We start from the raw sequence: 15334 nt of genomic DNA on the forward strand, positions 1-15334 counted from the left end.
AACGGGCCACTCTTTAGCTCCTTTGCCAACACTCTTAAGGCTTGTCAGGTCTGGTCCGCAGTGGGTGGTGGGCAGAGTGGGTGAGCATATGCCAGGAAGGAGCCAATGTGTTTTCAAATAAGGAGGTGATGATGGTGAGCCAAAAGAAATGCTACCACCCCTCCCCATCTCTCCTGAGGTGGGGAGACTGAGCAGCTTCCCTTCAAGGGACTTGGGGGCAACAGACTACCAAGAGGACCAGCGGTCAGTGAAGGAGTATGAGGACAGGGTATTCTGCAAGGACGCTGAAGACATAGGCTAGCTTGTTTAGGACATCATGGAATATCCAGTAGGCACGTCGGAGGCTCTTAAAGGCCAGCATTGGGGAGGAAGCACAGGGTAGCAGGGACATGGCAGTAAAGATAAGAACTGATGATTAGAGAGTCTTGCATTTAGCATGGACAGCAAAAGAAAACAGGATGAGAGGCTTGGTAGGACTGGCTGACACGGGTGGAGATGGCAGGTGACACCTGATGTCCCTGGTGAAAAGTTGTCGTAGCAGTGGGCTGTGTAATCCTGGACACTGCAGTCAGGACTGGAGATATTCAGTATAAGGTGAGACCAGTCTCCTTGGAGGTTTTTGCTGAAATCATTGGGAGAGGGTGTTGGGTATCCCTCAGGACACTCATCCCATAATGGGTCAGTCTTTACCACGTACAGCCCAATGAGGAATGTTCCCCCATTGCGCTGAAAAAAAGAGAAACAATTTCAAGCCGACCAAAGGCGAGAGAAAAATTTCACCCTGCACATCTATATAGTAGAAAATGACTTCATCCAAGAAATGCGGTATTTCAGCTTTGGGTCATTTTACTATTGGCAGAATAGAAGCTGGTGAATTCACCCGCAGTTACTTGCCTAAGCAAAGGAGTTGAAGGTCTCTGAGGGAACTGGCCCCCATCTGTCACTTCCTGTATTTTAAGGAGAAATCAATGATGGGTAGATTGAGCCCTCTCTCAGCCCTGGAGACAAAGCCCAAGTATTCTTATTCCAGTGTTTTGTTCTCAGGTTTTCACGTCTAGAAGAGGTCAAGACCTGTTGGCTTTGGGGTGATTTTCTAACCTTACCTACCAAAATTTTTCTTTTTTTTTAAAATTTTATTTATTTATTTATTTATTTAAACATATCTTTATTGATTTCAGAGAGAGGAAAGGAGGGGGAGAGAGAGAGATAGAAACATCAATGATGAGTCATTGATTGAGCCCGCAACCCAGGAATGTGCCCTGACCAGGAATCGAACCCCGATCTCCTGGATCCTAGGTTGACACTCAACCGCTGAGCCACGCCCGGCCGGGCCCAAAATTTTTCTTTTACTAATAAAACTCCTTCTTCAAGTAATAGCTTATACAAAACCACACTGCACGAAACAGGAAAAAAAACCTCAGAATTTTATTAGTGTATATTTATTTTATAACTTCACATTTATAACATCTTACTTCATATACTGTCAATAAATGAAAACAGTGAGGACATTTTCATGAGTACAAAAACACATGAGACCCGGGTGTACTGGATGATAATTGTGTCACTTTGGTTGAACAGTACTGAAAAATATAACTTAGGCAAATGATCACACATGATACCTTTTAAAAAAAATGCTTTTCTTACAATCTCAGGAGATTCTTCAGTAAAAATGATCCACAGTCAGGAAGAATAACATTGTTCCAAGGTCAAATCACCAGAAATAGTCTACAATGGCTGGAATACTTATCACAGAGTAACAACCGACACGAAGCACCCAGACTTGCTGGAAGAGCGAAAATAGTTTCTGACACAGTATCACACTTGACTCACAGATTACATGTTTACTTGCCATGGCGCAACTGTTGGAACAATAAGAAGAGCATGCATTGAGCAGAAAAGCGTCAGGAAGATATTGTCTCAATGTACTGAGGGCTTTCTATCTACCACCCATCATGCTAAGTGCTTAAAAGGCATCATGTCGTTTGGTCTTAACATAACAGCCCTATTCTATTACCTTCTCATTTTTCTGATGAGGAAACTGATGTTCGGAGGAGCTAAGCGACTTCGTGTACACACAAAGCTACCATGCTGCGCTCAGCGACTAGCATTTCACTGAATAATGCTCACCGCTCTACTAGCACACTTGACATCAAGGGCACACCTAGGCCTGATTTAAACACCCATGGGAGCTATAGATCCCTTGATTTATGAACATTAAGATAAGTTGGGGGTGGGTGAGGTATAGGAGAGTATAGGGGGGATAACTGGTGATGGAAGAAGACTTGACTTGGGGTGCTGAACACAATACAGTGTACAGACCAGTGTTGTGGCATTGTGCACCTGAAACCTAAATAATTTTGTTAACCACTGTCACCCCAATAAATTCAATAAAAAGGGGAAAACACAGAGGCTCAGCTACATGCTCAGATAGCCCAAGGGAATCTTTTTTTCCAAGGTCTGAAAACAAAAGCAAGCCTGCTGGTGAAAGCCTAGGTGTTAAAATGTGGATATCAACACACTTGCGTCTACCTGTTACTTATTAAAAGGTTTAAAGGGTTTGAAATACATGGTACAGATGGAAGTGCTGAAAAATCTCTGCACAATTTGAAAACCAGGATCGCAGGGGAGTCAGAGTTCTCAACTCCTGCCTGGGCTCCGCCACCTGTTAGCAATTTGATATAGAGAAGACCACTTAACTCCTCAGAGCTTCTGGTTTTGTTTGTTTCTTTGTTTTTCTCTTTCAAAAAGAGCATTATACTGCATTGGTGTTGCTGTACACGTTAAATGAGACATGCACACAACAACTGGCACATAGGCCCTCAATAAATGAGTTCCTTTCCCCCTCTTTGCCTTCTGTCTCCACTAAAAATCTTCTCTAACCAGAGGCCTGTTCACTAAATCCAGACGCTCCAGCATCCCCTCCTGTAATATCTGCCCTTTCTTGAGGGCGCCTCTCATACCATGAACCTCTTGACAGCAGGAATTAAGCAGAGTCTCGCGCTTCCGGGCCTAGCACAGTGCCAGGACCCGTCTACCTGACACCTGGTAGGGGAGTGGGAGGAGTGCTTCCCAAGGAAGGAGAGAAAGAAACCCAAAGGTGGAGATGGTTGTGTTCATTTGGCAGTGGCACTTCTATTGGCATCATGAACTTATTTACACATAAGGTTATTCAGCTTCCACACGTGGAGGCCACTGTCCTCAATGAGACTGTCGCCCTCTGAGAGCATGGCTATGCTCTTTTCGACCGTTACCTCCTTGAACAGAGCCTCACACCGCTGCAGGTACGCAGAATCTGCTCATTTGACAAAGAAAAACACCTGACAAGTCAAAAAGCTTAGATTTTTAGGTAGATTACAACAGATATCTTTTTTTCTCATGTCAATTCTTTCTTCTATGGTATGGGCAAACTTTGTCTATTGGGGATATTTAAAGGAAACCTGGAGTACCTGACGTTTCCTTTAGGTTACTGTATCACATTGGGAATTTAATATTTTGTTTATCAGTAATCTATGTAAGGTCCAAGAAACTATCAGATAATTTTTTCTTAGAAAGAATCAAGACTTGGCTTGAATGCCTTGATTTCAATTGAATTAATTAAAGAAAAGAATATGGGAAAAGTCTTAGCCTGGTAAAATGAATGTCCCCAGGCCCATGGGCCGTAGGCCCACCCTGAGCTGGCTTTCAGTTGCCAGCCTCGTGTTCCCAGTGGCCATAGCCATCACCTTCCTCTGGCTCGTCAATATTCTCATTTTCAAAAGAGGCCTCCTCTTCTTCCTCCTCGCGGATCACCTTCATTAACTGCAGGAAGCTGGGGGGCGGCCCCCGGTCTTTCAGCTCCCTCAGCCTGCACCACAGGATCTCACTGAGGCTCGCCCCCGCCACGACCTGCTCCAAGCGGACCTGATCTGCGATGTTCCTGGGGATGGCCCTTTTCTCCACCGCCCTCCGGAGCAGAGTCTCTAACCACAGCACATAGGCCGAGACTTTCTCTCCTTCCTCCTGATGGGTCTTCAGATATCTCACCTGGGAGGTCCTGCGGCTCTCCAGACTTCCAAACGCTTGCTTAAACGCCTCCAGACGCTCTTCTGCACTAACAGAAGGGTTGTCCGCCTGCAGCGTGTGCATGAGGTCCAGGGCGGGGCCACGCAGGCTTCCCATCAGCCACCTTTCCTTCTCTGCCTCTGCTCCCGGCCACTCTTTGACTATCTCAGTGGCCTGTTCCAACCAGACTTCAAAGGGCTCTTCCCCCCGGCGGGGCACAGCACTCCCCGAGAACACTCTCAGCTTCCAGTATCTCACAGGTAGCAGGGGCTGAGGGGCATGTGCTATCGCCTGTCCCAACAAATGGGCCAATAACTCTGGTGACACGTAGGGCTCTGTGGCTGGAGACACCCCCTCATGCCCAAGGACTCGAAACATACCCGAGACTGTCTGCCCCTCTTTTTCTAGAAAGAGGTTCAGCCTTTCGAGGAATTCAGTGTCCTGGTTAGGGGTCTTAAAGACCACCTTCCAGACACCCCCCTTCCCTGAACCTCACTGGGGATCATGGAGACATCAGTTTCCTCCATGAGCTCTAGTAAGACGGCACTGGCATTCTCCTGCTTCCTGAATATTTTGCCGAGCAGCCTGTACCTGCCCAGAGGCTTTAAAGCCTCCTGGAGGACCCCCTGAATCTCAGCCTCGTCACACTCCACTGGTATCCCCATAACCATCAGTGATTTCTGGTCATCCACATTCATTATCCGGCACCAGCCCTCCAACAGCGCCAGCGCCATTCTCACGAATGTTTATTCGCTCTAACCCTACAGGTCCAATTAATTCGTGGTGCAGCTAGGCACTCCCTGAGGATTTCAAGTATCCTGGATAAACTCCTGAGCCTATCGCCCACCAGGGAAGGGGTCTCAGGTCAGGGCACTCCAACAGCAGTCCCGAAATCTTCTGGACCAGTAACCCTTACTTGCCCAGTGGCAAGAATTTGGCACTTCTGGTTATGTCTCCAGACCTGACCCCAGGTGGGTGGTTAGTGTCTCAGTTAGGACAGTGCCACAGCCAGTGGCTCTGTAGCTCCGCGGCTCCCGCTTCTCTCCCCGATGCTAGCAGACGTGTGGTGGCGTTGACCCTTCTCTGACCAACAGAGGCCCCTGTGAGAGCTGCTTTCACACCCTCCGCATCGCTGCCGCCTCGCCTCTCTCTAGTCAGTGTGCCAACGCCTCCACTCTGGCACCCAGAACTCCTGCAGAGAGGTCTCACAGCAGAGGGGCTTGGACTCCTAGTGAAACGATGGTCAGTTCCCACACAGCCCCCTCCTGCCCAGGAAGCATCCACACTCTCATTAGGGACAGAGGTGAGGGTAGACTGGGGAGCTACCCTACATTGTCTTTGTGTCTACCCCGCTCTGTCAGATCTCTTCTTTGCTAAGAGTGGCTTTTTTTTTTCCCCCTCTTGGGGACCCTCCTGCAATCTGGCTTTCCCACCATTTGTTCATTGGACATGTCAATTAATGTGTAAGCCCAGTTGTGGCCAGGACTCAAGATCCTTCCCACGTGAAGAGTGAAATCAGGAGGTGTGGCTAGATACCTGTTCATGCATCCAGAATGTCCCATAGAGTCAAGAAGCTTGTTTTTCAGCTTCTAGCACAGGAAGATGTCACCCAACTCTGCACAATGGTCGTGTCCGGGTCCTCCTTAGCTCCAGCCAAGTCAAGCTGCCCTGTTACACATAAATAATAACGGTGTATTTTTATGGCTTGATAGTATCCAATAATGAAGACTGTTGTCTTCTAAAATATAATGATACTTCACAATGTAATTAAATCTACTAAACAATATAGTTGCTTCAGTTTTTTGATTTAAAAAATCCAATCAGCTATACCAATATCAGCATAACAATATAACATCATATACTTTAATATAATAATATAGGCATAACAATTTAATATAGGTTTAACAATTATTAAAAAAATCTCAGGGCCAAATAAGTTAAACTTGGAATTAAGAATTCATTCTCTTTTGTTACATCTGCGCAGGCTTTGCAAATGTACAACTAGGTGTTTCTTTTGCTATGAATGTTAGGTTACTAACATGACATTTTCTTCCTAGCATTTGAACTTGAACGGGGGTCATTTGAAGGAAAAGGAAGGGAGGAAGTATATGGAGAACCAGTGGAGAATAGGTAATGTACAAAGGGAAGAGTGCCTAATATCTCAACTTACTGTTGTGGAGTGGGTGTTAAGGGGCCCCGACCATTCCTCCTGAGGCCTGAAAATCTCCATCCAGCCGAGTGGGGTCCATATGCCACAGATGCCACCTTGCAACCATAGAGTTGGCATCGGCTGCAGGTGCATTTCCCCAGTCCCTTCTGGGTGGTTCTGAAGGCCTGGTCCATGCCCAAGGACCAAGAGGGCAAAGTGCTGGACCACACCCTGACCCAGCAGCAGCCCCAGGGATCTGACTCCAAGTGACTTCTCCACGCCTCACTTTCCCCTTCTAACATATGAAGGTGACCTTCCTCTTCATTGTAATATTTCAAGGAAACATGAGATATAAAAAGGCATTGAATGCCCAGGAAGAAATATCTCCAAGGTCTGCGTAATAACTGCCATGCTGAGGTTAGGATACTTGTGGGTGGCTTCTTCCTCCAAAGGCAATCTCTCCCTGCAAGGTGACCTCAAAATACAAAGATGGCCAGTGAACCACGATCCTTGACAGACAATAAGTCCACGGATTTAAATATTTGGATATGAAGGAAAAAAAAGGTGAAAATCTTGTCTTTTCTAAAATAAAGATAGGATTAGTTGGAAAAGGAACCAGGCTTTCAAGTGGAAGATCCCCACTGGATTTGTTGGATCATTTAATTGCATAGTGACCTTGGGCAAAGAACCTCAATCTCTCTAAATCTCAGTTTCCTGCCCTATTTCCGGCTGCTGTGAGTAAGAAGCGAAGCAATTCCTGTGGAAGCACATTATTCAAATGCAAAACGCATCTGGCTCCAAGTCCAAATACCCCCCTCAGCGTCTCTCAGCCCCCTCCACCCCTATTCCTTTGTTCCCTCCTTTCCCCCTTCTGGAGGGAGGACTCTTCCCCCCACCCCCATCTGGATGGGCTCATCCTCAAACTGTGACTGGTAGTCCTCCAAATTTAACTCCTTTCACTAAACTATCCTTGGCAATTGGGGGGGTGGAGTGGGTGGGAGTATCTGCATTTAATCCTTCCAGAGGCAAGGGCTGACCGTGGGACAGAATCCCTGGTCACACTGTCCAGAGTGACGACCCTGCAGTAAACAGCCTCTTTTAGCCCAAACCCATGCCCAGAACTCCTTCTTGAGCCGCCAAAATTCTGCAGAATTTTGCCACTGTGGAGAGGGGCGGGGCTGTAATCCACCAGAGGGAGGGATTGATCCTGATACAGGGAAAGACGTGGGGGTGCGAGTAAGCAGAGAAGGACCCTCAGGGACCATGGGAGTGGCACAAACCAAAATGCCTCCTGGATGCCCACCAACCCGGTGGCTGAGGCTGGTCCAACCGCACATACACAACAAATCCCCACACATCTTTTGCCTGCTTCGCCACACACAATTGAAAGCACTCAGTCACAGCCAGCACCCCATCTCCTACCCCGCGCTGGACACGCGCACTTGCACTTGGGCCTCCAGCACGAGGCTCTGGCGCAGTGCGCAACAGGGGGTGGGGGTGGGGGTGGGGTGGGACCAGACCGGGAAGGGCTGGAGATTTGGGGATTGGGCTGCAATTGGCGCCTTTTCCTCCCTCTGGGGGCGGGGAGCGGAATACCAGTCTCCTGGGCCCTTCCTGGCGCAGCGGCGCGGTTAGCGGTGCGCCGCGCGCCCCGCGCCGCCCGCGCCTCGCTCGCTCTATATTGGCCGTGGGGCTGGGCCGGAATTGGCAGACGGCGCTGGCTCTTGGCTACACTCCCACGGGCCGTGGGCCTACGTCTCTCTTTATATCATTCCCCCCATCATTTGCTACGCCCCTCTGCATTTTTCTCCTCCATGCTGTGCGCCCCCCACCTCTGTGGATGGACTAAGTGAGAACCTTCCCGTTTCAATCCCTGCTCCCAATAGCCCACCAAAGCCCGTGGGTAGACTGAAGCTGTGGTGTCCCGGGCGTCGCACGGCCCCACCTCTCTGCGGGGCCTGCGCCCTCTCTTCCCCACCCTCGGCGAGGCCCCTTCCTCCCTCCACCGGTGTCCTGGGGCAGCCAGTTTGCCACCCTTTTCCCGTCCATCAGCTCACCCCCCTCCCCGGTGAGGGGGAAGGAGTCCTCCCCACCGCGGGTCCTCGCCCCCGGCCCACCTCCGAAATGCGGTCGGGGCGAGGCGCCGGGCCCGGCGGGTGGGCGGGAGGGCGCGGAGGCCGGGCGCTGCGCCCTCTGAGCTTCGTCGCCGAGCGCCGGCCCGACACTCACCAGGGAGCCGGCGGCGGTCGGCGGGGCCTCCGCTCCGCATCCGTTAGCCGGTGGTCTGGCCGCTTCACTTCCGGAGCGCGGGGCGCGGGGCTCCCCGCCTCCCGCCTCCCGCCTCCCGCCTCCCGCCCGGGCGCGCAGCCCCCTCCCCGCGCCCCGCCCGCCCCGCGCCCCGCCCGCGCCTCCCTCCGCCCGCGGCTGCCGGGAACTGGCGGCCTCTCCTTCCCGCTGCCGCAGCGGCCGCCCTGCCAAACCCAACTTTGCAGCTCGAGGGAGCTCGAGCGGCCGCGGGGGGCGTGGGCAGGGAGGGGACACCGAGGGTCAGGGGGAGGGCCCGGGAGGGAGGGTCGCCGGCTCGCCAGCCTCCTTCCTTTCTGTGCACCTTGCGGTAGGCAGCGCGCGGCGCCGGCGGCTGCAGCCGCGGGGGCTGTGCTCGGGGAGAGGCGGACTTAGGGACCGCGGACGGACGGACGGACGGAGGGTAGCCTCCCCGAGCCCCCGCACCATGGCCGAGAGGAAGCCATCCGGCAGGGCGGCCGAGGAAGAAGAGGTCCCTGCCTTTTTTAAAAACCTGGGTTCGGGCAGCCCCAAGCCCCGGCAGAAATTCTGTGGCATGTTCTGCCCGGTGGAAGGGTCCTCGGAGAACAAGACCATCGACTTCGATTCGCTGTCGGTGGGCCGGGGCTCGGGGCAGGTGGTGGCTCAGCAGCGGGATGTCGCCCACTTGGGCCCCGACCCGCAACCACCGCACTCGCGGCAGGGCCGGCGCGCCGGCGGGGAGCCATCTGTTGAATCGGGCCGGAAGGTGGAGATCCGGCGGGCCTCGGGCAAGGAAGCCCTGCAGAACCTCTACGACCAGGTCGGTGTGGGGGAGGGGCTCGGGGCGCGCGCCGGCCGCCCCTCCCGAGTCTGCACAAGCACCCCACCCTATTCGACCCCTCTCCTCGCGGGGTGCGGGGGGCTCGGGCGCGGCGGTGGGCGGCCGCGCGTCCACAAAGGCTGCCCGCGCTCATCTGGGTCGGGAAGCGGAGGGTCGGGGGGAAGGATGGGCCGATCCCCGCTGGGGGTCGCACGGTGGGGGTGGGGATGGGCGGCGGTTCCATTCTTCTTAAGCCCTCCGGGGCGCCTTCGGATCGCCGCCGCGCCTGCTGTCCCACCCTTTTTTGATGCGGCGCGGAGCACGCGGCGGAGAGTCGGCGCCAAGGCCTGCGGGCTCCCCGGGGGTCGAGGGGTGGGGCGGGGGCTCGGCGGCCGCTGCGCCCGGCGCCCGGCGCTCTGCGCCCCGCACCTTCTCGCTCGCGCTGCGCGCCCGAGCCCGAGCCCGGAGCTGGAGGCCAGCACCATGGTCAGCGGCTCCCGGACCGCCTTGGAGACTCTCGTCACCCCGACTCCTGTTTGCAAAGTGAGAAGAACCGGGGAGGCAGAGGAGTCACCCCAGGAAACCCAGACGCTCCTAAATTATAGCCCATGTGGGAAACAAAGTTCCGCCAAGTATCGGAGCCAGGGCTTCCCAGAGTGTCCCCCCCTCTCCTCCGCCCTACGCGGGGGGCGCTTTGGAGACGGGACTATGTGGATTATGTTCAAAGGGAAAAAAGAAACGGGGGGAAAACCCCTTCACATTTTGAATAGATTGTCAAAGATGGGTCGGACCCTCTAGGCTGTGTTAATGGGGAGACAAAGAGAACCAACTTGGTATAAACCTTGATGTTAGAAAATGTTTGTCACCTCTGGCAAAAACGAACAGTTTGCGTTTTAAGTGAAGCCATCTCTTCGCACCACATTTTTTCTTTATCAGAGTGACCCTGCTGCTTGTGCAGTCCCCCCCCCAGCCTTAATTTCTCACCCGATGAGTTACAGTGTGAAATGTTTTAACACTTGTTTGCTGTTTCTCTCCCAGGCCCATTGACGAAGATGAGAAATGAGTCCATGATCGATCATTTATTGAATATCTATTGTGTGCCTTGCCTTGTGGGGCTGGGGGAAGGTTCGCTGTATAAAAAGTTCAGGACAAGTACTTCTTAAGGGGCTTCCAGAGAGGCTGGGGCTGGGCCCTACAGTGTCCCTGAGTGATTCCACGAGCCTTCACTTGGCTCTGTGCTACAATGAACACATCAGAAAACAATTAACTGGGTGATAATGGCCCAGACATGTTTCTGTTTCCTGATGTGGCACAGAGGTTTGCGGCTTTTCACTTGTATCGGGCCAGTTCTAGGAAAGAAAAGCCATTCGCTGTCATTTTTGAAAGATGGGGCAACTGATTGCTTAACGGAGCCCCTTTCCCCCAGCCCTGTCCTCTGACCTATCCATACGGGGAGTACTCGATGCCCAGGTGTCACTACGAGTCAACCAGAACTTAATCCGGAAAACTCACTTTGTTCCAAGTGATCACACAAACTTTTACCACTGAAGTAAAGTTTTTCTTTTTAAAAAAATATATATTTTATTGATTTTTAGAGAGAGAGGAAGGGAGAGGGAGATAGAGAAACATCCACATGAGCAAAACATTGATTGCCTGCCTCCTGCACACCCCCTATCGGGGATCCAGCCGGCCCACAACCTGGGCATGTGCCCTGACTGGGACTCAAACCCAAAACCTTTTGGTGCACGGGACAGCGCCCTATCCACTGAGCCCACCAGCCAAGGTTCAAGTAAAGTTTCTCATAATGTAACTAACACTGAAAGCTGGGTGAGTGTGAAATGCTTCCCTCCGTGAGTACATTGGGTGGGGGCCGGACCATGAACACATAGCATCGCGGCTATGTGAGCATTCCGACCTTCAACACGTTGTGCTTGCTGGTGATGCTAATGACCTCCAGGGAGCAGGAAAATGACTTAAGGAAAAAGATCAGGGGGCAGATTAAAAGTGGCCATCTTGATAATGATGGCAGTGAATTAAAATTCCATTTTGAAAGGCAAAGTTTCACTGGGCTGAATAACACATCTCTCTTTCTGTTTGTTTAGAATCTTAGGTATTTGATCACCAGAGCTACTTGTTTGAACACACTCCAAATTTAATTGAATTTCTAAATTGTAATCCTAGGGCACATGAAAGAGAGAAATTTGAAGAGGAAATACCCAATAAAAACCCCAGGCAGTTTTAGCCTCTGCAAACCCACATGTGCTTCAGTTGTCGGGTTATTAGTACCAGAGGGTGATTCTGGCTCGGTCTTTCTGCGGCCTTCCTTGAATTTTCATTTTCAGTCTTGCTGTATCACATAAGGGTTGTTCCTGTGGGATTCGTTTCATTCATGACTGAGAGTATTTACCAGGATCAGTACTTACAGTGTTTGAACATTTCATCTCTGTACAAGAGAACAAAGGCATGTATACATGTGTGTGTGTGTGTGTGTGTGTGTGTGTGTGTAAAAGTGATGATTTCCAAAAGTGCAGTTGTGCCCACCATTTTGACTGAATCAAGTAGCCATCACTTAGTTTTCAGCTAACGAGCAGGGTGACTGCCAGCATCTCGGCACATTCCTGTCTGAAGCCCTGGCACAGAGAGGCGGGGGAGAGCTGAGCAAGTGGATCTAGGCCCCGACTCACATGCCTCCTCCCCTGAAGCTTTGTCTGTAGGTGTTGTTAATGCCTGGTCAGAAGTGGCTTCGCCCACCTGTCGCACTAGGGGCTCTGCTGTTCCTTTGGCAAGGCTTTGGGAAGAGAGGGAAAAGGCTTCCTTAGCTCAGATGCAACGTGACTTATGGGAGTCTACGAGAAGTGTCTGCATTTGCCAGTGTCAGCAGCTCAGCCCCAGAAAGCACTGGGTGTGGCTTGGGCTGGGCTGCCAGGTTTTGGTGAAGGGAAGGAGCCAGTGTTGTGGATGCAAATAAGAAAAGCCTCTATCTCATTACTGCCTTTTTGCTTTTTGTCCTTGGGGAAGCCCACCTTGGGCTGCAGTGATGACCACCTGTGAAGGACTCTGAGACTCTTGGAACAGAGAGCAGAAGGTCAGCGCTGCCGGCCAGATGTCCCCTGCCAGTGCCCAGGGGTCCCTCAGCCCCCTCCCTTCCTCTTAGGAATTCCCTCCATTCCATCTCAGACACAGCCAGAACCAGCTGTCCCACCAAGGAAATTAGATCATGAGCATCCCGTCCAAAGGGGCTCCCAGGCCCTTCCCCCAGCAGCGAGCAACCTGGGTAGACTAGAGTGGCAGGGGAGTGACTCTCCACTTTTCAGGGCGGGTGCCAGCCGGTGAACTACACAAGAGTGCTGCTGAACTCTGCAAAATCACCAGCTCTAAAATGCTGATATTCCCTTCCATTCTTTGTCCCCACCTCCTCTCCATATCCATTGTCTCCCAACACTGGGTGCCCAGTGACTCTGCTGCCCTCTTACTGTTTAATGCCCTCCTACCCGCTCCCTATCGTGACGCTTCTAGATCTTTCTTCCTCCAAAAGCAACAAATTCTGAAATCACCCTCTTCCCCTGTTCCCCCCCCCCATTCAAACTCTTTACCCTGTGTTAGTCTTAGGGAGAAATCCCAGTGATTGAAGGCGCCCATCCCTTCTGTGAGTGACTGTTACACAAATTGTCCCTACAGATACTAGTTTGACAATAGGCTAGAACTAGCCTGTTCAACAACAAAAAATGTCTAGTTAGCACAATGTTGTGGTAGAGGTTTGTCTGGGAGCCTAGAACAAGAGTATGGATTTGATACTTTAGAGGCCACATTGTTTCAAAAGAGGAGACACAAATATGAACATTTATGTGCTCAGGATTCCAAAAAAAAAGCATATGACTCATCTGGGTTCAAAGGGAGAGGGGTGCTTGGGAGGAGAAGGAAAGGGTGATAATCCATAATTATTGGTTGCTCTGGATTTCCCAAATGATTATTGTAGCAATCAGATAATTAGTTAACTTTTAAAATTCTTAATTGTGGTGAGATACACATAATACAAAATTTACTGCCTTAACCATTTTTAAGTGTACAGTTGAGTAGTGTGAAGTATATTCACATTGATGTGCAAACCATCTCCAGAGCATTTTCATCTTGCAAAACTAAAACTCTGCCTGTTAAACAATAACTTCCCATATACCCGTCTCCCCAGCCACCATTCTACTTTCTGTCTCTATGAATTTGACTACGTACCTTATATAATGGAATCACACAGTGTTTATCTTTTTTGTGACTGGCTTATTTCACTTAGCATAGTGTCCTCAAGGTTCATCCATGTAGCATATGACAGGACTTCTTTCCTTTGTAAGGCAGACTAATATTCCTATAATTAGTTAAATTTTAATGAGTCATTGATATTGAAAAGTAGTCACTCAATTAGGCCTGCAATGAATTATGGGAGGAAGTAAGAAGAGCTACTTTTGGGATGAGACAGACTCCCTCCCCCCACCACCACCACCTGGGCACCAAGGCTTGAGTAGAAGAAAACTCCCACCAGCTAAACACCTTTATTCCTTGTAACTCAAAGGTGGAGAGGAGAATTGCTGTCATTGAATTTTCAGGGACAACATCTGGCCATGACCCTTTGAACGTTGCGCAGTTCATGAGCTCGTGGCCCATGGAAATCTGGATAGGGCTGGGCATAATTCTATCTTTGGAAAAGACAAGCCCAGTATTCTCATGGATCCTCTGGTGTCAGTGTAACTTTCTACTTCAGAAAGAAGGGAGAGTCAGAATTGACCATGGGTTCCAATGTATACTATCTGAACGTCGGAGCTTGAAGGAGACCTCATGATTATTTAACCACTTCATTCTAGACGTGGAGAAAGTGATGCCCAAAAAAACAGCACGTCAACCCATGGAACTCAGGTGACAGTCTCAGGACTAGAATGGAGGCCTCTCACTGCCTAGTCCCACTGCAGTCCTATACCAGTAAGACTTTGTTATTTATGTAGCATTGTATAACTCTGGAATCTATGTTTACATTCTAGATCCTGTATTTAATTAAATTAATTAATTAATTTTATTGATTTCAGAGAGAGGAAAGGAGAGGGAGAGAGAGAAACATCAATGATGAGAGTGATTGGCTGCCTCCTGCATGCCCCTGACTGGGGATCGAGCCCACAACCCGGGTATGTGCCCTGACCGGGAATCGAACCCTAATCGCCTGGATCCTAGGTTGACGCTCAACCGCTGAGCCACGCCCAGCTGGGCTAGATTTTGTATTTTAGAATGTATAGGATATATTACTTTAAAACTTGTCCCAACACCACTTGATATAGGCGTTATTCCCTTTGTGTAAATAAGGACACTGAGTCTTAGTGAGATTTACTGAGGATCCCAAGGTCTTGCTATTTAGTAAGTACATGAACTAGGATCTGAACCGAGGTTTCTGACTCAGTCTCATATTCTCTCATATTCTTGCAACACATCATTCTCTAGTTCAGTTCTGCGGTCACAGATAGTGAACTTAAAGATATAGTTTAGTTTTGTGAGCAAAATATTTCATATTCCATTAAATTTCATGTGTTCTAAGGGGTAGGCCCTGTGCTAAGTACTTTATATGTGCTTTGTTACTAATGCTAAGGCAACTATTGGGTAGGTGCTACTGTTGTCCTTATTTTGCAAAAGAAATATCTGAAAGTAAAAGAAATGTACAAAGCAACTTGCTAATTAAAAGCCAGAGGCAGGATTTGAACACAGGTCTATGTGACTAAAGAGCCTCTTAATCATTGTAAGATACTGAATTGCTTTCTATATCAACTATTCTTTTCTCATTTTATCTCCAAAGAATTCACTATTGCAAAAAAATTCTGCACCTGCCTTTTTTTGTTTTCTGTTTTGCAATGTACTCTTCGAAGCCACTTGTAAAAGGGACCATCGATCTGTCTTTATGAATGTGCCCTAAACTGCGGATATTCTGTCCATCCCTTTTTTAAAAAAACAAGAGATGCCTTCAAATATCACTGGGACAGAGGCCAACTCTGAGAGCATGAATGACATGCTTTTCTAAGATTAGAGCAATG

The 15334-nt window shown here is 49.9% G+C and overlaps 1 protein-coding gene across 4 annotated transcripts; it reads right to left on the reverse strand.

The window, feature by feature from the left end:
• Nucleotides 1-1410: 1410 nt before the first annotated feature.
• Nucleotides 1411-8498, reverse strand: PNMA2 (PNMA family member 2). 4 transcript variants are annotated; one of them, XR_013998650.1, is made up of 3 exons: nucleotides 8420-8498; nucleotides 3158-5709; nucleotides 1411-1859 (listed from the first exon to the last, which is right to left on the reverse strand). XR_013998650.1 is itself a non-coding variant. In XM_081134704.1 (3 exons), the coding sequence occupies exon 3, from the start codon at nucleotides 4417-4419 to the stop codon at nucleotides 3682-3684; it is 738 nt and encodes a 245-aa protein (XP_080990830.1). In that variant the 5' UTR covers nucleotides 4420-5269; nucleotides 5578-5709; nucleotides 8420-8498; the 3' UTR covers nucleotides 1411-3681. The 4 variants fall into 4 exon arrangements, 3 of the variants coding, with proteins under 3 accessions (XP_080990830.1, XP_080990831.1, XP_080990829.1); XM_081134704.1 differs by having other exon boundaries at nucleotides 1411-5269; nucleotides 5578-5709; XM_081134705.1 differs by having other exon boundaries at nucleotides 1411-5709; nucleotides 8308-8476.
• Nucleotides 8499-15334: the final 6836 nt, after the last annotated feature.

This window comes from Miniopterus schreibersii (assembly GCF_964146895.1).
Source record: "Miniopterus schreibersii genome assembly, chromosome: 4".
In the NCBI taxonomy this organism is placed as follows: Eukaryota; Metazoa; Chordata; class Mammalia; order Chiroptera; family Miniopteridae; genus Miniopterus; species Miniopterus schreibersii.